Raw genomic sequence first — 24307 nt, forward strand, 5'->3', positions numbered from 1 at the left:
TACCGAAAGAACCAAAGAGTATGGATCATTGCAGTCACGAAAACTTCAAATCTAGAAACAACAAACAACAACATCAATAAAGTGCTGCAACGAAGCAAACATAAATCAACACAAAAACAATTGCCACGAGAAATCTGCAATATCGCACAAACATATATCAACGTTGTATAATAGCAGCCCGTGTGGCGCAAGTCGGATGGGGTAGATTATATTGAGACTGATCATCGTACATTTGCACGACATTAAGTTACGGAAACATTGCATCGGCAGAACCCTGACTATTGTACCAATATGTAAACAGACGAGGACACGTGTCAACTGCAATATCAAGTGAAGCTATTACAAGAGAGCACACGGAGGCTACTGGCGTTATTCAAACTGTTTCGAGTGGGCTTGGGCAGCACAACGTCAAGGACGAGGTGTTCATCGGTGGCGGAGAGTAATGACGGAACAGCTGCCCAAGAAAACTTCAAACCGGAGATAATCAAATCGGTTCGTGTGCGCAAGGTGGGCCGGTGGCGCAGTGGTTAGCGCACTGCGCTCCAAACCCGGCGATCCCAGTTTGTTTCCCGCTCGCAACCACTAACAAGTGGCGAATGTTTGAACCGGTTCTGGGCCTCCCCTAGGTCGACTCAGCCTCAAACGGGTACCTTGTGCGGTGTGTAAAGGGAGACAAAGGCGGCCGGGCGTGGTTGCTGGCCACCCACCACCTGGTCTGCCGTGCAGACCTTCATATGTGCACCCAGAGAGCACTTGCCCCAAGCAGTCTATTAAGGCTACACGGGGGATGTTTGCCTTTGCATTGTTTTGTATTGTGTCGTAGGATCGTGACGGATGGCGACCGCGCTTGCTAATAATGATAACTTGCACAACCCGTCCGGTAGTAGTAGTAGCGGCGGCGGCAACAATAGCAGCAAGCAGCGTCTCATCCCTGTATTCAGTTCCTACGCTTGATGGCAGCAGCGATATGTTCAGGAGCTGAGTGCCAATGTCGAGGTCTGCCGGCCACGAGAGGACTTCGCTGAGAGAAGCTGGTGGTGGAGTGCTGCTATTCCTCTCTCCGTTGTCGAGCAGAGCAGACGACTGCGGGTTTTACAATGCTTGGGACTTTGGGTTGCATGGCCACAGCTGTGGCTTGAGTGTTCCATTCATGAAGGAGATGTGTGTGTGTGTGTTGAACTTCTTTCGCGCCGTACGTAGCCAAACGTGCTCATCGGAGGTGCGGGGGAAGGACAACAAACTAAACTGGTGAACGCAGTTCTAAAGGACTGAGTTTTCTATCTAGATGATTTAAAAGTGCATAGCTCCAGTGGCTTCCTAATATCGGACGGAAGAGCGTTCCAGACGGCCGCAGAACCGCATCTGAAAGCGCCGCTTTACAGCGGCCGTCTTTGTTCGATGGCTTTGCAGCCAAAATCCGCTGCGATGACGACCGGAATACGCGTGACGGTTTCTGCTCCTTGACGAGACCAGCAAGGTACTGTGCTTCATTTGCGGCAAGCACTTTGTGTGTCATCATTCGGCAAACCGGAAGCCAATGCACCTCGGCGGACATGGTCGGATCTTGCAGCCTGCTGATGTTCCGATCATCAGCAGGCTGCTCTTCATCCTCCATTGAAGCGGCGCGGGCTGGTTTACGATGTGGTCCGTAGCTTGCTGGGGTTGCGTTGCCAGAGTCGCTCTGCCGTGGCTTTAATAAAAACAACATTTTTAAGGAGACGTGCGCATCGGCTTGGCGTTGCTCTGATGAGGTTCATGGTTACCCCACCGGTGTCTCAGAGAAGGAGGAGGACGAATATCGAAGCAAGGAGGCGCAATGTTTGGGCGTTTGTTCAGCGTCCGGCCGAACGCAATGAAAGCACAAAATGTGTCGAGTCCACGGTCGGTTTGTTTGGCAGGAGAGCCGAGTCCCACGTCCCCCCCGGTGCTTCCAAGCTGTGCCGTCCGCCTCTGACGGGGAGATTTGCGTCGCTTGCCGTCACAGACACCTCGCAAACTGGCCCCTTGCGCCAGGATGTTGGCGTGACGCCGCGTGACACCGCCGCGCTTGGCAGCAACTCCGCATGTTGTACGTTTCAACTTGCGCGCGATGGGGGATTGTTTTCTACATTTTTTTCATTAAAACATTTTTTTTGCCTTCAACGGGCTCCCCCGTGTTATGAATCAACTACCCTTCGCCAGTAACAACGTGGTGGTGATCCGGCAGCATGTGTTTAACAAATCCTCTCTTTTTGCCGATGAGACCCAGAAAGTCGAAACCGTCCAATATGGGTTTGCTTGCTTAGCTCGCTCTGTTTAAGCAAATGCTGCGTGGATATATTGGTCTGCGACGCCAATGCACTGGTAAACTAAAACTATTTACGTATAGTTTTTACGTGCGGGACAATACGCTTCTGCTTATACAGTTGCGTCGACATTGAGAGCGTTATAAGCTGACAATAATACACAACTCTCGCTGCAGAGAAAACAAACATAGCAAACTAAGAAATCTAATGCAAAACAACACAGAGAGTCGGCTAACCCAACAGTCAACACCCTACCTGGTTGATTAGCGTTCTTCCAATGAATTGCTAAACTTGAGAGAGAGAGACAAAACACAGACACGGAGACACAGACAGACACACAATCAGAGAAAGATAACACAGACACAGAGAGAGACACACACATAGACACACAGACAGACACACAAGCAGAGAGACATAACACAGAGACACACAGAGAGAGGGACACACACATAGACACACAGACAGACACACAAGCAAAGAGACATAACACAGAGACACACAGAGAGACAGACACACAGTCAGACACACAAGCAGAGAGACATAACACAGAGACACACAGAGAGAGGGACACACACATAGACACACAGACACACAAGCAGAGAGAGATAACACAGAGACACACAGAGAGAGGGATAGACACACAGACAGACACACAAGCAGAGAGAGAGATAACACAGAGACACACAGAGAGAGACACACATAGACACACAGACAGACACACAAGCAGAGAGACATAACACAGAGACACACAGAGAGAGACACACATAGACACACAGACAGACACACAAGCAGAGAAAGATAACACAGAGACACACACAGAGAGAGACACACACATAGACACACAGACAGACACACAAGCAGAGACAGATAACACAGAGACACACAGAGAGAGGGATAGACACACAGACAGACACACAAGCAGAGAGAGATAACACAGAGAGAGGGACACAAACATAGACACACAGACAGACAGACAGACACACAAGCAGAGAGAGATAACACAGAGACACAAAGAGAGAGACACACACATAGACACACAGACAGACACACAAGCAGAGAGACATAACACAGAGACACACAGACAGACACACAAGCAGAGAAAGATAACACAGAGACACAGAGAGAGAGAGAGAGACACACAACATAGGCATCCCCGGACTAACGACGGGCAATAAGATCCTGCGCCGCTCCGGCCCGGTTAGACGGGGGGGACCTCCAGTCAGCCGGCCGCGATGCACGAGCACGTGGGCTGGATGAGGAGCGTGGATGACAGCGACCGGCGAACGCACGTGAACTCCCGCAGAGACTATTTGACTTTTATTAATTTTAATTTTTTCACCTACGTGACTTTACCGAGAAAAACCTAAGAATATGAATCCTTGCAGTCACGAAAGCTTCAAATCTAGAATTAATAGCCTCTACGGAGAGGAATTCCACCTATCTGTTAGAGTTTTTAGCAGACAACGAGACAAGAAGTCACAGCTTCTCGAGATAACAAGGTAATGCAAGAACTGTTTTCTTGGAATTTCTCTCACTTGATACAGCTATCGTGCTGTGACGGTTCCACCTGAAGACGGAAGCTTGTGTTGCCTCCGAAACGTCGTGATTTTTATTTTTATTTTACTTTTATTAATTTTAATTTTTTTACCTACGTGACTTCACCGAAACAACCAAAGAATATAAATCCTTGCAGTCACGAAAGCTTCAAATCTAGAATCTCCCGCAAAGAGTTTTACGTCGCCGGCGCTCCCAAGTAGTCGCGGCCCATCGTGTAGTGAGTGGGCAGAGGGAGCAGCTCCTTGCGGGAAGACCACCACCGCATTACGTCAATGAAGGCGCCGTCGTCGTTGCTGAGCAGCGAACGCTCCTCCGTGTGAGCAGCGAATGTCGCAGCACCACCAGCTCGGCCTTTATCCACGTCGCGGTCAAGGACTCCATCGATCGCTCTGAGAGCGGCTTCACCGCGATCGCTATGACGGTCCAGGTGCTCCGTCGTCACCGGCACTAGATGCAATGTCGAGTCGCGGTCCGCCGTCAACGAGGTCATGACCTGGCGCGGCATTCGCAGGGAACGCTGTCACGCCCTCCTCGATGTTTGCCCACTGCAGTTCAGAGAAAGCACCGACGCCCGATCACATCCTGGAAGCTCGCCATGATATTGTCCAATGGGACACGTATTTTTTAATGGTAAATTACCTTACCTTCTTCTTGGTTCTTTCGGTAAAGTCACGTAGAAGGGAAGTAATAAAATAATAAAAATAAAACATAATGAAATAATGAAACACCACCAAGCTTGGTGGTGTTTCATTCTTCACCTGAGGACGGCTGCTTGCGTTGTGGCCGAAACATCGTGAGAATTATTTTATTATGTTTTATTTTTATTATTGTATTACTTCCCTTCTACGTGACTTTACCGAAAGAACCAAGAAGATGAATCCCTGCAGTCACGAAAGCTTTAGATCGAAATTTACCTTACCTTGTCGAGGCCTAGTCTCACTACTGCTGCACGTCTCGCTACTGCGTCGGTCTGCGTGGTTCTATTTCAAGGCTCTGCGTTGCGTTTTCGAGTTGTGTTACCGCTTGTTAGTCAGCGTGATGTCCGACGTTTCGCTTCCACGTGCTGGGAGTTTACTCGGGGACTCCAGTGGCATGCAATGCTGTGTGATCAAGAGGGGAACGTGGAGCCGTTTGGTTAAGTTCATGAAGAAGGTCCCAACCCGGTGGTGCGAAACGTCGGACATTATGCCGAACAACACGTAGCAGTTTCGATTTAAAGCTTTCGTGACTGCAGGGATTCATCTTCTTGGTTCTTTCGGTAAAGTCACGTAGAAGGGAAGTAATAAAATAATTAAAATAAAACATAATAAAATAATTCTCACGACGTTTCGGCTACAACGCAGACGGCTGCTTGCATTGTAGCCGAAACGTCGTGAGAATTATTTTATTATGTTTTATTTTTATTATTTTATTACTTCCCTTCTACGTGACTTTACCGAAAGAACCAAGAAGATGAACACGTAGCAGCACAACCCCAAACACAAAATCGGAGAGATGTACATCGTTGACTCATAATTGATGTTTGGGTCAAATCACGTGAGTGCAATGTGTCCGTACAGCCTCCTCCACCCGACACAGACAATTAATAAAGGTGTCATCTGATAAACAAACGTGTTTCATTACCGTGTTCAGCACACCGGTATGTTGAACAACAGAAAAATTAGGTTTTTTTCGGTAAAGTCACGTGAGTAAAAAAATTAAATAAAAAATTACTAAAAGTAATAATAGAAATAAAATAAAATAATACATCACGACGTTTCGGAGGCAACACAAGTCTCCGTCATCAGGTGGGACCGTCACAGCTAAAATTACCTACGTGACTTTGCCGAAAAAACCTAAGAGTATGAATCCTTGCAGTCGCGAAAGCTTCAAATCTAGAACAGATAAATCGTCACTTTTTCTTTCGAGTGACAGCTTTATTATGAATTGGCTGTGTCTGGTGGTGAAGGGTGTACAACACACACATCCTCACATGATCTGACGCCACAGCTTCAATTATGATACGTGATTTTGGTAGCGACAGTCCAAGTGTTGGGTAGACTGTAGTACTATATGTCTAGTTTAAATCGAAAACAGTAATACGGGAGACCCATTGTTTGACAGGGCTGACACCTTGAGACGAGGCTCTAAAGAAAGTTGTCTCTGGTGTGGACCAATCCGTTTCTAAGACAATACATATATTATCAGAGCATGTTTTTTTTTTTGCGTGTTCACCACAAGTATCTGTGGTTAACGCAGATATGATTCCTTGAAAAAAGCTTTCTGTTTGGCGTTTTAACATCTGAGCACGTGTTTTATTGCGTATGGATATCAAAGACTTTGGTCATATGTGTTCGCGGATAAATGAATTGATTGTGTACGATTATACATGCGCTCGTAAGTGCTTTAACCGAATTGAAGTTACGCTGTGAGGTACAGCGATGAGAATTGTATTTAGATAAAGAGCACAGAATGACATGACCCGCACATCCGATTAGCGCGGTTGACGACGTACGGTGTGAAAGAAGGTCAACATACACACATACTCCATTGCTCTGTATAGCTGCTCGCCTGTGTTTAATGTATCCACCGCATCGTGTTGCTTGGCACGATACCTGACGACTCTCCCTGCTTGTACAGTTCCATTTGCCGCGTTCCGCTCACGAAAGCTCCCGTTACGCGGCGCGAAACGTCGGACGTAATGCGACCAACGCGCCGCGGTGCAAGCCGAAAGGACACCATCGGCCGAGTCGCCGCTCAAAAGCGATCAACCACTGTCAGCCCACACACGCACGCACGCGGTTACTCCACGTGTCCGCATGGGTCGGTCGTGGTGGTTGTTTGACCATACCTCGCCACGCCGGTCAGTTGCGGTTTGATGTTTGAAGACCGAGGCCCTGGCTCGGTTCTAGGCCTCGTGGCCCAGTGTGAGTGCGCGGCCACCGCACCGCCGCTCCACAATCTCCACTATACCCGGATTTTGATTTAAAGCTTTCGTGACTGCAGGGATTCATCTTCTTGGTTCTTTCGGTAAAGTCACGTAGAAATAATAAAATAATAAAAATACAACATCGTAAAATACAATTCTCACGACGTTTCGGCCACAACGCAAGCAGCCGTCCTCAGGTGAAGAACAGGGCTGTCGGAAAGACAGCGTCTGAATGAGCACCACCAGGCTTGGCAGCGTATATTTAAGCTGGGTTAGAGGAGGAAGGGCGCCTTGACAAATGAATCTGAGACCCCCCCCCCACCTCCTACGCATTCCACAAGTAGTAACTAATCCCATATCTGCATTTTCCATAAATATGCTAAATTCATCTGTTGATATGCAAATTACTTTGTCAAGGCGCCCTTCATCTTCTAACCCAGCTTAAATATACGCTGCCAAGCATGGTGATGCTCATTCAGACGCTGTCTTTCTGACAACCCTGTTCTTCACCTGAGGACGGCTGCTTGCGTTGTGGCCGAAACATCGTGATAATTGTATTTTATTATGTTTTATCTTTATTATTTTATTATTTCTACGTGACTTTACCGAAAGAACCAAGAAGATATACCCGGATTTATTTCTCCTAATTCTTAGCGAAGATCTCAGTGTGTTCGGTCTCTCCACCGAAGGATTTGTTCAAATAACCTTTGAGTCTCTCGACATTTTAGCACCTCCAATGAGCGCGGTCGGCTACGTACGGTGCGAAAGAAGTTCAACATACGTACAACCGAAGGGATGTATATTGTGTGCTCACTCGTTCTGCCTGCCATGCAACGTTGTCCATTGTGCAGGGTAATAGTCAGACTCTGGGCCATCTCGCCACGCACTGGCGGAGCCAGTGGGGGGGGTGGGGTGGCATGTGCTCCCCCCCTCAATGATCCGATTTAAATCCCTAATTTCGATCGGATCATTGGGGTTTATTAGTAATAAATCGGAATTTTGCGACCACCACTGCCACTGTGTAGCATATTATTACGTGCCAAGGACTCTATGAGATGATAGGACAATAGAATGAATCCATAATTGGCAATAAGTAACAGCAAAGCAGTTATAAGTGACTCAGAATTGTGCGCAGTTGCGTATAGAGTACACGACTTCCCTGAAGGCATCACACAGCTTCAGCGAGCGCGATGCCGATCACACAACGCGGTTCGAATTCGACCCTCGATCGATGGCTGCGCCATCGCCGCACACGCCTCGAATAAAAATCAAGGGACAAGTCCTTACTTACTAACAACTCCTCTATCATGTTTCATTGCTGGAGGGGTTGCCCCCCCTCCCCTACCTGAAAATCCTGTGCTCCGCCAATGTCGCCACGTCGACATTTCTTCTTCTTATTATAATTTAAGTCCATCACACGATGAGCACCTACTATCCAGCAGCGTTTGTTCAGCACACAAACTCTGTTGGTGGAGGCTTTGACCTTTCGGATGTCGCTAACGACGTGCACGCTTGTTGGACAAACACTGCTGGGCTGCCAGGTGTCCAGTCTGTGATTAGTAGGCCTGGCACGGTTCGCTCGGGTTAGCACGTGAGTTCGTAGCACGGTTGGCTAAGTACGGTACTAAAGAAGTTCAACGTGCATACACACAAGAGCGCTCCAACCGAATTGGAGCTAAAGCTCACACTGGGCTGGACGAACACTCGCTTTTCTAAAGACAAAGATCCCCCGTATAGGCTCCAGAAGACTGTTGGGGCAAGTGCTGTTAGCGAGCACCTATGAAAGCCGAAAACTGCACACGAGGAGGTGGATGGCCAGCAACCACGCCCGACCGCCTTTGTCTCCCCGCCCTGCAGTGCTGATGTACACGCGCGCTGCACCGGGTGATTATTTCTATGGCAGAGTTGACCGAGGGGAGGCCCAATTCCGGTTCAGATAGTCGTCACTGATGTTGTCTTTGAGTGGGAATCGAACTCATGTCACAGTGCGCTAACTACTCTGCCACCGCTCCTCTGAGACATGCCCTCTCTGTCACGCAAACGTTAAAACCGCACAGCCGCATTTGGCAAAACTACATACATTCTATGATAATAGGTTTTTCCCCTTTTTCTGGCAACAAAACAGGTGTTAAGATGGTAAAACACCAAACTGAAACCTTTTACAAGGAATCATGTCTGCATTAACTACAATGCTTGTGGTCAGAATGCAAACAAAAAATACACTCTGATAATATATGCATTGTCCTTGAAACTGATTGGTCCACACCAGAGACAGCTTTATTTTGAGCCTCGTCTCAAACGGTGTTAGACCAGAGGACGCCAAAAGGCGTACGCTGCACAACGACAATTCCTCTATCAGAGTAATGAGAGCTCGGGTGAGCATCTACATCATGGGGCCTCCTTTGCCAGTACCAAAATATGATAATGGGTTTTTCTCTGGCAACATACATCATAGGTGGGCATAGCGCTGAGCATGTATTGAAGTTCAGTGACACGGCGAATATCGTGCTGGTACACTGTGCACCGCCGTGGTGTAGCTCTGCGATTCGTGCACTGCAACACGGACCCGACAATCTAAGTTCGATTCCGGCCCACGGCTAACATCAAGTGATGAATGACGTCTGAAACGGTTCCTCGGGCCTCCCTTTCACTCGCCTCTTGCTGACCAGCGTGGCGAAGTATGGTTAAACACGACCTGAACGGCTCACACACACACAGAGTGGTGAAGTATGGTTAAGCACGCCCTGAACGACTCACACACACAGAGTGGCGAAGTATGTCTAAACACGCCCTGAACGACTCACACACATAGAGTGGTGAAGTATGTCTAAGCACGCCCTGAACGACTCACACACACAGAGTGGTGAAGTATGGTTAAGCACGCCCTGAACGACTCACACACACACAGAGTGGTGAAGTATGGTTAAACACGCCCTGAACGACTCACACACATAGAGTGGTGAAGTATGTCTAAACACGCCCTGAACGACTCACACACACACAGAGTGGTGAAGTATGTCTAAACACGCCCTGAACGACTCACACACACACAGAGTGGTGAAGTATGTCTAAACACGCCCTGAACGACTCACACACACAGAGTGGTGAAGTATGTCTAAACACACCCTGAACGACTCACACACACACAGAGTGGTGAAGTATGTCTAAACACGCCCTGAACGACTCACACACACAGAGTGGTGAAGTATGTCTAAACACGCCCTGAACGACTCACACACACAGAGTGGTGAAGTATGTCTAAACACGCCCTGAACGACTCACACACACAGAGTGGTGAAGTATGTCTAAACACGCCCTGAACGACTCACACACACAGAGTGGTGAAGTATGTCTAAACACGCCCTGAACGACTCACACACACAGAGTGGTGAAGTATGTCTAAACACGCCCTGAACGACTCACACACACAGAGTGGTGAAGTATGTCTAAGCACGCCCTGAACGACTCACACACACACAGAGTGGTGAAGTATGTCTAAACACGCCCTGAACGACTCACACACACAGAGTGGTGAAGTATGTCTAAACACACCCTGAACGACTCACACACACAGAGTGGTGAAGTATGTCTAAACACGCCCTGAACGACTCACACACATAGAGTGGTGGACAGAGGTCGCAGACGGGTTTTGATTCCTTACCCGTACCCGTACCCGGCCGCACCAGGGTCGCAAATGGGTACCCGTACCCGGCCGGGTACGGGTACCCGTTCCCTACCCGTACCCGTACCCAAAATGAGTGACAAACGGTTACTCACCAGTGACTCACGGCCTACCCGTACCCGTACCCGGCCGCACCAGGGTCGCAAACGGGTACCCGTACCCGGCCGGGTACGGGTTGCCGGGTATCGGGTAGGGTACGGGTATCGGGTACCCGGTTGCGACCTCTGGTGCTGGAGTATATGTATTGCTGCTATGCTGCTCTGTGTCGACACAATAGCGTTGTCGGCACGCAATGAATTCGTTACGAACCGCAGGCAACGCTCATGACTCGGTTTAGCCCCGAGGTGTTTCTGATCGCCGTCTCCTGTGCACACCGATGGCGAGCGAGGCTCTACGTTGCTGGGGATGATCGGGCATTTGTTGTTTTTTGCCGGCGCAGTTTCTCAAGACGACTAATCAGTGCAATCGGAGTCACGAGAGTTACTCAAATCTCTCTCCTTGAAAACTCATCTCGTCAAATTGGCCTTCACCCCCTAAGTTCCGGCTGGTTTTTTCCCCGTTTCTATTCTTGTGTTTTTTACTTTGCACGCTTTTGCGTACGCGGCTGCGTTGTTGGATCTGCGGACGCGATGCGCCTTGTGCATTCAAATTACCGTGAAGCCATCACCCCTCGCTATACGGCGACTCGATATACGGGATTTCTAAACGCGGACAACTTTTCTGCGAACGCGTGTCTGCTCCGCATATCCAGTGGATGTCCGTGTATATTATTGATTGTGATTGCGTTAGGGCGCAGCATGCATTCGATCGGTACACGGTGAGGTGTCTTCATAACGTGCCCGTGTTTTAAAACTCAGGCCACGCCTTGTCAATGAAGTCCCTCACCTCCCGTGTGTGTGTGTGGCTCAAGCCGCGCAGTGCACAGAGCTCCACTCACCTCGGCCAACGCACTTTGCATGCACATCATTGGCCCGACTCAACGTGTGCGAGCGACGTTTACGCATTTGCAAGAAGTCGACTTTGCGGAGAGGACCACACGTCCCAGTGCCATGTCCTTGATCTTCGGTGAAACAAAGCCTACGTCTCTACACACACACACACACTCTCAAATGTTTGTTGAACTTCTTGCACACCGCACGTAGCCAACCGTGCTAATCGGAAGGCCGATCCGTGTGTTGAATTAATTCGGTTTTGCTTGGGATTTTTTATCGAACTCTGGGACCAGATTTTTGCCATGGTGTTGGTGTTCGTCAGGATGATTGTGCTTGCTGACACAAACTCATCCGGGTTGTGGTGCAGCCCGCGTTTTCGCGGTCGTGCCGCATGGCTAGCTCTCTGATGTCTCGTCGGATTGTACCGCAGGTTTATTTTGGCACGCTGGTCCGACGGTTCAGAGCCCCACGTGCCAGGAGCTTCTTGAGACGCTGCCACATAGGCAGGCTCGTGTCTCTTCGGTAAGCCGTCCGAGTCTTGCAACCCCGGCACGTACGGGCTGGAGAGTAAACCAATGTAGTGTGCGCCCCTTCAACGGAGGAGGGATATCAAAACTGCACGAACTCTCCCTGAAGCCCTCTCGTCTTGGCGATTGGCGACTGAACGTTTTGCTGCCACCGTGCGCAAGAATAGCGTAGTTCCCGATGAGTCTCGCGGCCCGTGGAGCGAAACGTCGGACGCACATCGGAGAAAGATACTGCTTGTAATGTACACACGTAGTTGGTAAGAGGGCCATGTCTAATAGGACGAGGCCCATGTCACTGTGAAGATTGGTCACAGATCGTCAACCGCGAGTTCTATTCCCGCTCACGGCCACCACAAGTGACGATTATCTGAGCCGGACATGGGCTTCCCCTTGGTCGACTCAGCCTCAAACGAGCGTCTGGCGCGCTGTGCAAACATCGCCACTCGGACGGGCGTGCACCGAGCTGAACTTCATAGGTGCTTGCTAGCAGCACTTGTCCCACACTCATTTTAAGGCTATACGGGGGAATCGTTGTCTTTATCTTAGTAAGTGTCCTTCAGTTTGACACGTAGGAGGCTTTCGTGACCAATATCATCCATAATAGAGTTTTTTGGGGTTAGATTGCATATATATATAAACGTGTTATTAAAACCCACCACCACCCGACACAGCCAACTAGTAAGGTTTGTCACGTAAACAGAACGTGGCCAATTCGTTACTGGTACAGCACTAGTGTGTAGTTTATAGTGCAGTGTATAGTGTAGTGTATAGTGTAGTGTATAGTAGTGTATAGTGTAGTATACTAGTACAGCACTAGTGTGTAGTATATAGTGTAGTGTATAGTGTAGTGTATAGTGTAGTGTATAGTGTAGTATACTAGTACAGCACACCGGTGTGTTGGAGAGCTAAGCCACACCATTTACAATCCGAGTAACGACGTTTCGCCAGCAATTACAACTAGCTTCATCAGGCGACAGGCCAGGAATACGTATCATTCGCCCTGCAATCCACAACCGGTGCAAAACGCTGCGGTGTACGGAGCCCGCGGTGAGTTTTTTTTATTTGGGGAGAGGGGGGTGGTGATGGTGGTGGTGGTGGAGCGTCCCCCCCCGCAAGCCTCGTTCCGCGCGACATCTGTGCACACTGCGCCAGGCGCGCGCGTTGCGCTTGACGGCTCTCGATCGCCATGGCGTTCACGCGCTCGCGAGTACCCGCTACTGTGAGCGTGTGCTCCTCCCCCTCCTCCCCCATGCATCCATGCCCCATTCAAGCCACCCCCCGACAAAGCCAAACCCACCCCCTCCCTCGCTTGTTAATTCCCTTCCTCTCTGCCACCCCCACCCACCGCACACACACACACACGCACGTCGGCACCACCCACCCATCAAAAATCAAACGCCGAATCAAAAGGTCTCGGCGTGGTTTACAATACACAACGAAAAGCCCGCGTGCTTTTTTCTTTTTTTGTAAAGAGGTGCCACTGTTCGCGTGTGATCGGTAATTCGCAGTTAACGAACGGGCAAATATAAACTCGGTAAATCCACTGCGTGTGATCCTCCAGCTGCGACGCACACGTGCAGCACCAGCGCGTCCCGCGCGCGCGCGCGCTCGGCTCGCCCACGTGGGTTTAAAGAGACACCAAAGACAAAGATCCCCCGTATGGCGCCGGCAGACGGTTGGGGCAAGTGCTGTTAGCGAGTAGCACCTTTGAAGCCTGGTACGGCACACGAGGGCGTGGGTGGCCAGCAACCACGCCCGCCACCTCCTTCGTCTCAGCAGTGGCGATGTGTTTACTGCACACCGCACACAGGTACTCATTTGAGACCGAGTCGACATATGGGAGGTCCAGTACCGGTTCAGATAATCGTCACCGGCGTTGGCCGTGAACGGGAATCGAACTCGGGTCGCCGGATTAGTCGCGCAGCGCGCTAACCGCTGCACCACCGCTCCACCGTCACGCCCCCCCCCCCCCCCCCCCCCCCAACGAAGTGGGGAGGCTGCCCTCTTCTCCCAGTAGTGGGGATTGAGAAAAGTGGTTCCGATTCATATCGGGCAGTTTTTATAACTTTGGGTAAAGTTTGCCCGATATACATACGTGATTTATCGAGGTGCCATTGTGTCGACCAACTTCCACGCGCCCACGGGCGCTTGCACGCGTCTGCGAACAGCTGGATACAAAGAGGGCCACTGCGATTATTCGTGCCCTACCAAGTAGTGCGGAGGGCAGGGGTGGTGGGTAGTTCACGTGGGAGCGCATTTGTCTTTGGTGTCAGCGACGCAAATGTTACGCACAGATGTGCATCGTTGGCACTCTGTCACGAGTTTCAGCCGGAGAGGTTCATGCACTCCTTGAGCTGACGATACCCCGCAGCACAAATGAGTTCAAGTGAAGATCTCTTTCGTGTTTAACGCGGGCATTGTCGATTCACAGTTCATGTTGGATGACATTGTCGTGTAGATATCGTGTAGAGTTGAAGCGTAACCCTCCACCACCAGACAGCGGCAATTACAACGTTCGTCACGTGGGCGCACCTATGCAAAGCGAACAGAGTTTTTTGTCAATTCTGTCCGACGTTTCGCTGCTCCTCCCGCGGGCGTTCTTGATGTCCTGGTGGGACTGTGGCACAGTGGCGAGTGCCCTGCGCAATTATCCCGACATCCTGAGTTCGATTACTGGCAATGGCTCACGTAAGTGGCAAGTTTATACCTGAATCGGTCCCGGGCCTCCCTCTTCACCAATCCACGTTGACGAGTTTGGTGACGTTTCTGGTCAAAACTACCCCGATGACCGGTATGACGTGGAGGAGGCCTTCATCCAGCAGTGGAGTGACAAAGGAATGCAATAATTACTTTAAATGACTCCTAGTCTTCCTCTTACGTGAAGTTCCGTAAGTCTGGCGGTGCAGATGTTCTTATACGCAGGTCAACACGACATAATTCATGAAAACTTTTGGTGGTTATCACCCCAAATATCACCAATCATAGTCAGAGACACTTACGCATTACGTTATCTTACCACCACTAATGTCTGGGTGTTTATATGTGGGGCAAACTGTAGCGTGTACACATGTTGAACGTTTTTCGCACCGTACGTAGCCAAGCGTGCTAATCGAAGTGCAGTGGTTAGCACACTCCGTCACGAACCCGGCCACGCGAGTTCGATTCCCGATCACGACCAAAAACAGTGACAATTATCTTGATTTGAAGCTTTCGTGACTGCAGGAATCCATACTCTTTGGTTCTTTCGGTAAAGTCACGTAGGTAGAAAAAAATATATAATAATAATAATATATTACGACGTTTCGATCGCAACACAAGCGGTCGTCCTCAGGTGCAAAAAAATAATCCAGCAGTGGAACTGCTGAAACGTCGTGATATATATTTAGATTTTATTATTGTTCTAGCTACGTGACTTTACCGAAAGAACCAAAGAGTAGTGACAATTATCTTGATGGGGTTCCGGGGCCTATGTGCAGTGCCGACCTTCACTGGTGCTCGCTAACAACAGCATTTGCCCCAACAGGCTGCTAAAGCTGTAGGGGAGATGTTTGTCCTGTTTGTTTTAGGGGAGCGGTAGTGTAGCAGTTATCGCGCCACGACCAGTAACGATTTTCTAGTTTCTTACCGGTCTTGACCCTCCCCTAGGTCGACCCAGGCTTCAAAAAAATTTGTGCCGGTGCGGTGTGTGAACATCAACAGTGGGGAGACAAATTCGGCCGCGCGTGGTGTGGGCCACGCAACCTGCTTTGTGTGCTCGCTAACAGCACTTGCCAAAGAAGTCTGTTAATAAAAAAAGCCTACACGGGGGATCTTTGTCTTTGTGCCTATGCCTCGTCCTCTTCATTTTCTTAAAAATATGTGTTACTCTTTCTTTAAACCACCCCCCCACCCTCTCTCTCTATTTAAGGCCTTGACTCAGAGGCATTGGGTTTCTGTGTGTCTATGTTGTGTGTCTCTCTCTGTGTGTCTCTGTGTTGTCTCTCTCTGTGTGTGCCAGCGGGCGTTCGACACTTCACGTGGCCTCAAGGTGCACATGGCCTGGCACAAGCGTCGTGGTGACGTCACCGCCACTTAGTGGCGAATGGCGGTTGTTGTTGTTGTTATGTTGTGTCTATCTCTCTCTGTGTGTCTCTGTGTTGTCTCTCTCTGTGTGTCTATGTTGTGTCTATCTCTCTCTGTGTGTCTCTGTGTTGTCTCTCTCTGTGTGTCTATGTTGTGTCTATCTCTCTCTGTGTGTCTCTGTGTTGTCTCTCTCTGCTTGTGTGTCTGTCTGTATGTCTCCGTGTCTGTGTTTTGTCTCTCTCTCAAATTTAGTTCTACCTGATGACGACCGCCTGTGTTGCAATCGAAACGTCGTACTATATTATTTAATTTATTTTCTTTCTACGTGACTTTACCGAAAGAATCAAATATATATAATTGTTTTTCCGCAATTTCAATACATAGTGTACAGGCTTTCGCAACAATTCAGTAGTATTCATAATAAATGTGTCGTAACCCTCCACCACCCGACACGGTCAATCAGCAAAAAAAGTGTCACGTTGACAAAAGACAAATAGTTCACTACTTTAGCCCACCGGTGTGTTGAAGAGTGAATCCACAACATTTACAGTTTTTGAGTAACACGACGTTTCGCTGGTAATTACATCCAGCGTCATCGGGCAATTCGCCAGAATATGATTGATGTTTGGGTCAGATATGGTCAGTAAAATGTGTGTCGTACACCCTGCTCGACCAGACGAAGCCAGATAGCTAGTTCTCCAACACACTGGCGTGCTGAAGCAGCGATACATCGACAACTTTACGAATTGGCTGTGTTCGGGTGGTGGAGGGTTTACGACACACCTTTTACTTACGAGACCTGACCCAAAATCAATTATGAATCCGTGTGCAGCCTTTATTACGCACCGGTTCATTTTTTGAGTGTTCACTTTGCGTCGTCTTTATTTGAATGCAGTGAATGCGATTCTTGCTAACGGCCTCAATGGTTTGCAACACACGCGCGCGCGCGAGCGTGTTTGTGTGTTATTTTGTTATGTGAACTTCGCGCGAGACACAGGTGGTGGTGGTGGTTGTGGTGGTGGCGGCGACGATCACGACGCGTCGCTCTTGTCTCTGTTCGTGTGTCCTCCCACGTGCATCCCTTCCTGTTCCTGTCCACTTCAGTCTCTCATCTCTAGACGTCTCTCCGCGTGTCACTGCATTTCTCCAAACGCCTCTCTCCCCCGCTCTCTCTCTCTCTGTGTGTCATATATCACACAACATCTCTCTAACTTTCTCTGGCTATGTTACTGACTCATCTTTGTGTGTCTCTCTGTATTTATGCCCGCATCTGTCTTTGTCTCTCTCGCCCATGTGTCTCTCCGTATTTCTCCACCCATCCACCCCGCCCCCCATGTCTCTCTCTCTCATTTTACATCTCTACGCATAAACTTTCTCCACGTTCGTCGATCTCTAAGTGGGTCCTGTCTCTTCGCGCATCCTCCCTGCATCTCAAAATACACACATACATCTCTGTCTCTCTCTCACTACACACACACACGTCTCTGTGTCTCTCTCACCCTCTCACTACACACACACATCTCTGTCTCTCTCTCACTACACACACACATGTCTCTGTGTCTCTCTCACTCTCTCACTACACACACACGTCTCTGTGTGTCTCTCACTCTCTCACTACACACACACACGTCTCTCACTCTCTCACTACACACACACACGTCTCTGTGTCACTCTCTCACTACACACACACACGTCTCTGTATCTCTCTCACTCTCTCACTACACACACGTCTCTGTGTGTCTCTCTCACTACACACACACACGTCTCTGTGTCTCTCTCACTACACACACACGTCTCTGTGTGTCGCTCACCCTCTCACTCTGTTACCTTCTGCAACTCGTCGTTTTGCCATCCCACTTTCGCCGATAAGACATCGTCAGTGTGTGCGCGTCGCCACACGTTTGCAACCATCGGGGTTTGACAGCACGATGATGATGATCATGGAGGGGGGTATTTTCACTTTTCGCGTTTTGTCGGGGGGGGGGGGGAGCGCACGTCAGGGGCCGCACTAAAGTCCACCACGTGGCAATGAAGAACACCGCTCTTCATCATCTCTCGTCGTCCTCTACCTGCACCACCCCCCTCCGTTTACCCCACAGGCGCTTCGGCCCCAAGTGCGCGGGCTGCTCCCAGGGCATCTCGCCCAGCGAGTTGGTGCGCAGGGCACGCGAGCGCGTCTACCACGTGGCGTGCATGACGTGCGCGCTCTGCGGCAAGCAGCTGCGTACCGGCGAGGAGCTCTACATCCTGCCCGGGGGGGCCTTCCTCTGCAAGGAGGACTACCTCGCCTCCGGGCCCCCCCTCGACCCCGCAGCCGCAGCAGCCGCAGCAGCAGCCGCCCACGGCTCGGCAAGCAGCAGCGGCGGAAGCCCCTCGGACGCGGCGCCCCTCCGAGACGCCGGAGTCAGATCGGGTGAGTCGATTGCCTCCGAAGCAGTGGCGGGGTGATTATCCCAGGAGCAGGAGTAGCTATGGGCCCCGCACTTTCATGCCCCCCCCCCATCCCCCGCCCGAAACGCTTTCAAGCTATCGATTCCGGTTCGGTGATTCTGCACTTGCTCTATTACTATAGTACTATACCGCCTTCAACTTGTATGAAGGACTGGGTGTTTAAGGTTAGCGATTTGTCGTATGAGCTGGCTGTATAGCGAATGAAGAAATACAATTACTTTACTGTGCAAGTAAAATAATGTGTTTTAATATTTATGTGTTTTTATTTTATTTAGGGCCCCTTTATAACATATCCTACAGGCCCCGCACTAGCTTAATCCGGCACTGATACCACCACTCCCCACCCCTTCTTCCAACCCCCCCCTCCCATGCCTCCCTCCCCTCCACCAACCCCTCTCATCCCCTCTCCCCATCACCAACCCCTCTCATCCATCCTCCCACACCCCCCTCCTCAACGCCCCTCCACCAACCCTCCTCCACCGACCGTCCATGCACGTGCGCTGTTGGATGTCGCCGTCTGTGTTTACGCGTTTACTTGCTGCTTCTTGTTGTTGTTGGTCCGGCGTGGTTGCTGGGCAACCCATCATCATCTCGTATGCCGTGCCGAACTTCAGAGGTCCCGTTAAGGCTACACGGGGGATCTTTGTCTTCTCGTTTCGTTGTGGGGAGCGGTGGTGCAGCGGTTAGCGCCACGCTGCGCTACGAACCCGACGACTCGAGTTCGATCCCCACTCGCGGCCAACACCGGTGACGATTTCATGAACCGGTACTGGGTCTCCCCTAGGTCGACTCAGCCTTAAACGAGTACCATGGTGCTGTGTGTAAGCATCAGCAGTGTGGAGACAAAGGCGGCCGGGCGTGGTGCTGGCTACCCCACCCCCTCGTGCGCTCGCCTTTGCAAAGCCAGGTTCACATCTGGCCAAATAGTTGGAATCTGCACGGCGAATTGTCGAGACGTGTGCACGTGCGCATTTGCGAGCTGCGATTGGCTGTTATCATCATCAATGGCCTTGTTGCGCAAATACTCTCGCTGTGGATGTGTACAAGGCAGTTACGGGCAACTATGAAGAAATTGCGCGAGTTTGAGAGCGATAGGTTGCGCAACTGATCGCTCAGTGGGGAGCGGTGGCGCACTTGTTAGCGCACTGCGCAACAACCCCCCCACCCCGCCACGTGGCACCTGAGTTCGATTCTCGCTGGCTGTCCACACGAGTGGTCATTATCTGAATCGGTCACGGGGGTACCCCCGAGGTGAAACTCAGCATTAAAGGGGTACTTGCTGACGGTGTTATCACTACTCGCGAGACAAACTCTGTTAATAAAGTTATACAGATCTGCTGCTCGCACCGACGACTGTTAGTTTCTTTGAATAACAGCGGCAACGAGTGCTTCTTTTATTATCATCCAGAGAGACGTGCTCGAACGAATTGCCTGCCGTCAACAAAGCCGGTCACACCAGTCAATTAGATGGGCCTCCGACCGCAGTCTATGCACTGCGCGCACGTGGCGACGTTTTTTTTATTTCACACGAAACGGTTTCAATTTAGGGATGTGCAATTGTCATGCTTGCTCCGAGAGTATACCGCCGTACGGATACTGCTGTGCTGCTGAGTTTCGTAGATGTCGGTTGCAGGAGTTTTTGTATAGTTCTTGATGACACACGAAGTGATCTCAGACAGGCCGTAGTCAAAGAGAGCATGGCGGATTTATTGTGAACACGTGCAGCGAGGCATTCGTGGCATTATTTTGCACACCGCATATTTCAATGTAATATACTGTATGTAAACACTTTTACTCGATAATCTCTGACTGGCAACATTCGGTAGACTTTAAAACTGTGCTTCCGATGTGTTCTATGTACGCTACGTGCAATTAGAATCATTGCCGGAAAATATATAATGAAAAACATTCGAAAATAAACGTCAGTGCACGTTGCAAGAACACACGTAGATTGAACAAACTCCACGTGTGCTCTTGCAAATGCATATTTACAAATACTTGATCACATTTTCATTTCGATCGCTGTACAAGTTCGCATCGTCATACGCACTTTATAAGGGTAGCGGGTCTCCCTTGACACAGACTCACCTGTTGGTCCCCTCTGGGTCTCTCATCTGGTTATTTGTCTCGGCTGCGGTGAAGTATGGTCAAAGCCTTCATCCAGCAGTGGATTGTCAAAGGGCTGCACGTGGCACCATATCATCATCATCGTCATCATCATCGTCATCATCGTCATCATCATCATCGTCATCATCATCGTCATCATCATCATCATCGTCATCATCATCATCGTCATCATCGTCGTCATCATCGTCATCATCGTCATCATCATCATCGTCATCATCGTCATCATCATCGTCATCATCGTCATCATCATCGTCATCATCATCATCGTCATCATCATCGTCATCATCGTCATCATCGTCATCATCATCATCGTCATCATCGTCATCATCATCGTCATCATCATCATCGTCATCATTATCGTCATCATCATCGTCGTCATCATCGTCATCATCATCATCATCGTCATCATCATCATCGTCATCATCATCATCATCGTCATCATCGTCATCATCATCGTCATCATCATCATCGTCGTCATCGTCATCATCATCATTATCGTCATCATCGTCATCATCATCATCATCGTCATCATCATCGTCATCGTCGTCATCGTCATCATCATCATCATCGTCATCATCGTCATCATCATCGTCATCATCATCATCATCGTCATCATCATCATCATCGTCATCATCGTCGTCATCATCATCGTCATCATCGTCATCTTCATCGTCGTCATCGTCATCATCATCGTCGTCGTCATCGTCATCATCATCGTCATCATCGTCATCATCGTCATCTTCATCGTCGTCATCGTCATCATCATCGTCGTCATCGTCATCTTCATCGTCATCATCGTCATCATCGTCATCATCGTCATCATCATCGTCATCATTGTCATCATCGTCGTCGTCATCGTCATCATCATCGTCATCATCGTCATCTTCATCGTCGTCATCGTCATCATCATCATCATCGAGACCTCCCTCGTCCCTCTCACAACATGCTCAACCCATTTCGTCACTAGCAATGCCCGAAAATAAACATACCTGTTTATGCAGGAAATAATTGACGACGTTTCGGGCAAGGACACAACAGCTCGCGACTGCGATTAACCGCCCCGGGTTCAATCTCGGTCTTTTCTAACTAAAGCAGAGCCAGCGCATCGTGGCATCTCGCCGCGTATCCGTGTCCGTTCCCCTGCGCGATGGCTTCGGGCAGTGGCTCCCATCATCTCCATTCCTGGAGACCCATCACGCTACGCATTCTTTATGATTACCACCACACTCCCCCGGTCATTTACAAATTAAACAACGTTTTCTTGGTTCTTTCGGTAAAGTCACGTAGAAGGGAAGTAATAAAATAATAAAAATAAAACATAATAAAATAATTCTCACGACGTTTCGGCTACAACGCAAGCAGCCGTCTTCAGGCTTGCGTTGTAGCCGAAACGTCGTGAGAATTATTTTATTTTATTATGTTTTATTTTTATTATTTTATTACTTCCCTTCTACGTGACTTTACCGAAAGAACCAAGAAGATGAATCCCTGCAGTCACAAAAGCTTTAAATCGAAATTTAAACAACGTTATCTGGTCATGCTGCTGCTGCGTTGGCAGTGGTGCACAAACACAACTAACAGCAACAACAAAATTCGTTAATGACACCGTGGCCCTTAAAAGGAAAATCGCGAATTATGCGACGTTTTGAGCAACGGCAAACCCAATAATTGGCCGATAACTTTATTAATATAGAGAGGACCGCAGAGCTTGGAGGAGGGCATTTGGTGCCGGCTCACCGCTTGGCTGCCTTCCCGCTTGTGGCTGCCACCTCCTCGTGTCTCTGAGTCCGTTCTGTCTCTTCGGAAGGGAGCCTACGTGATGCGACGCGTGGCAAGTTGGGATTATTATTATTTTTACGGTATTGGTATTGGGCCAGACGCGCCGTTTAGGGTCTCTATCACGGCTTGGTGGTGTTCATTCAGACGCTGTCTTTCCGACAGACCTGTTTTTCACCTGAGGACGGCTGCTTGCGTTGTGGCCGAAACGTCGTGAGAATTGTATTTTATTATGTTTTATTTTTATTATTTTATTATTTGCCTTCTACGTGACTTTACCGAAAGAACCAAGAAGATGAACAGAAAGCCGTTTGATAAAATTGTGATAAAACCTCCAAACGTTCTTATATCCTACACACGTGCGTGTGGATAGAATGTTATCGTCAGGAATATACAGATTCCCCCCCCCCCCCTTGGCGATTCGATGAATTCCCACCAAGCAAAGTTGTGAATCGATGTAAATATCGATTATTTCTGATATTTTATGTTGCCGGCGTCTGGTTTGGATCGCTTATCGATTGTTTCATTTGCTCTGTCAGTCTTGTATGTAAGATTGAGTTCGCTCAATTTAGCCCACATGTATGCGCATATTATTGAAATCGATCGGTGTCATCGAACAATCGTACAAAGTCCACATACTCAACGACACATAGCAGGATGCTCACACAAATGTGTGTGTGTGTGAGCATTCTGGGCCTCCCCTGGGTCGGCTCAGCCTTTAATCGAAAACTCATTTCTTTAGAACTGCTTTTGATTTTTACTTTATTTCCTTTCCCCGCACCTCCGACTAGCACGGTTGGCTGCGTACGGCGCGAACGAAGCCCGGCATACATACATACATGGCGCGGTGCATAAACATCAGTACCGGGGAGACAAAGGCGACCGTGCGTGGTGTTGGACGAAAATCCCATTAGTGTGCACTGCCGGCATATTATGGGTGTTCGCTAAGACCGCTTGCCCCAACGGTCTGTTTTTGTATTTGTCTCCGCGCTTGCGCACGGGGAACAGTGGCCTAGTGGTTGGCGCAATACGCGACGAACCCTGACGCTTGGGTTGGATCCCTGTGCGCGGGTAACGTCAGTGGCAAGTGCGGTAAGAACTTGTCCTGGGGCCTGTCCTTAATCGCCTCCAATGAGCCCGGGTTTCCCTCGCTTTGAGCGGGTTCGATTCGTATGATTTTGCGTAAATGCGGATAACCTATTTCTACCAGTGCCGGATTAAGCTAGTATGAAAAAAAAAATCACACGTAAATATGAAAACACAGATTGTTTTACTTGCATAGTATAGTAATTGTATTTTTTCATTTGCTATACAGCCAGACAATACCACAAATCGCTAACCTTAAACACCCAGTCGTTCATAAAAGTTGAAGGCGGTATAGCACTATTGTAATAGAGCAAGTGCAGAATCACTAAACCGGAATTGATAGCTTGAAAGCGTTTAGCGCGGGGCCCTTGAAAGTGCGGGGCCCGTAGCATATTTATTTGCCTACTTTTGCTACGAGGATAATCCGGCACTGCGATACGCGGGTTGAATTCACTCACACGACCATGCGGTCGCACTCGGCAGGCAGCGTCCCCGTTTCTTTGGAACGCATCTACCGCACAAAGCGAGGGCAACTTGTAGCTCGTGCGACGTGTAAACAAACGTCGCTATCGAGGCTGTGCGGCGTTACTCCCGACAGTCCCTGCACACATTGTGAGATTTAAAAGAAAAAAACGCCTAATCTCCGACGCGCATTGGACAAAGATTCACAGCAAAACAAAATATTGGAGTTTCGTTTAACGATTAAACATTTGAGTGCGCGCAAATGTAAATTAGGCTTATCAAAGGCGCTTTCAACTCTTGTCGATGAGCAAAGCAGCCAAGTGCATTCATGGAGCTTCGAAACACTGTCAAAGACAAAGATCCCCCGTGTAGCCTCAACAGACACTGTGGGGCAAGTGCTGTTAGCGAGTAGCACCTATGACGGCCAGCACGGCACACGAGGGGGTCGGTGG

The 24307-nt window shown here is 49.3% G+C and overlaps 1 protein-coding gene across 1 annotated transcript in view; it reads left to right on the forward strand.

The window, feature by feature from the left end:
• The window catches only part of LOC144932910 (LIM/homeobox protein Lhx5-like), a 50905-nt gene that overhangs the window by 9171 nt on the left and 17427 nt on the right, over positions 1–24307 (forward strand). The window contains exon 2 of the mRNA XM_078857308.1: positions 18053–18366. Coding sequence (XP_078713434.1) covers positions 18053–18366 — 314 coding nt within the window. The remainder of the gene's footprint in view (positions 1–18052; positions 18367–24307) is intronic.

This window comes from Lampetra fluviatilis, chromosome 6, assembly GCF_964198595.1.
Source record: "Lampetra fluviatilis chromosome 6, kcLamFluv1.1, whole genome shotgun sequence".
Classification (NCBI taxonomy): domain Eukaryota; kingdom Metazoa; phylum Chordata; class Hyperoartia; order Petromyzontiformes; family Petromyzontidae; genus Lampetra; species Lampetra fluviatilis.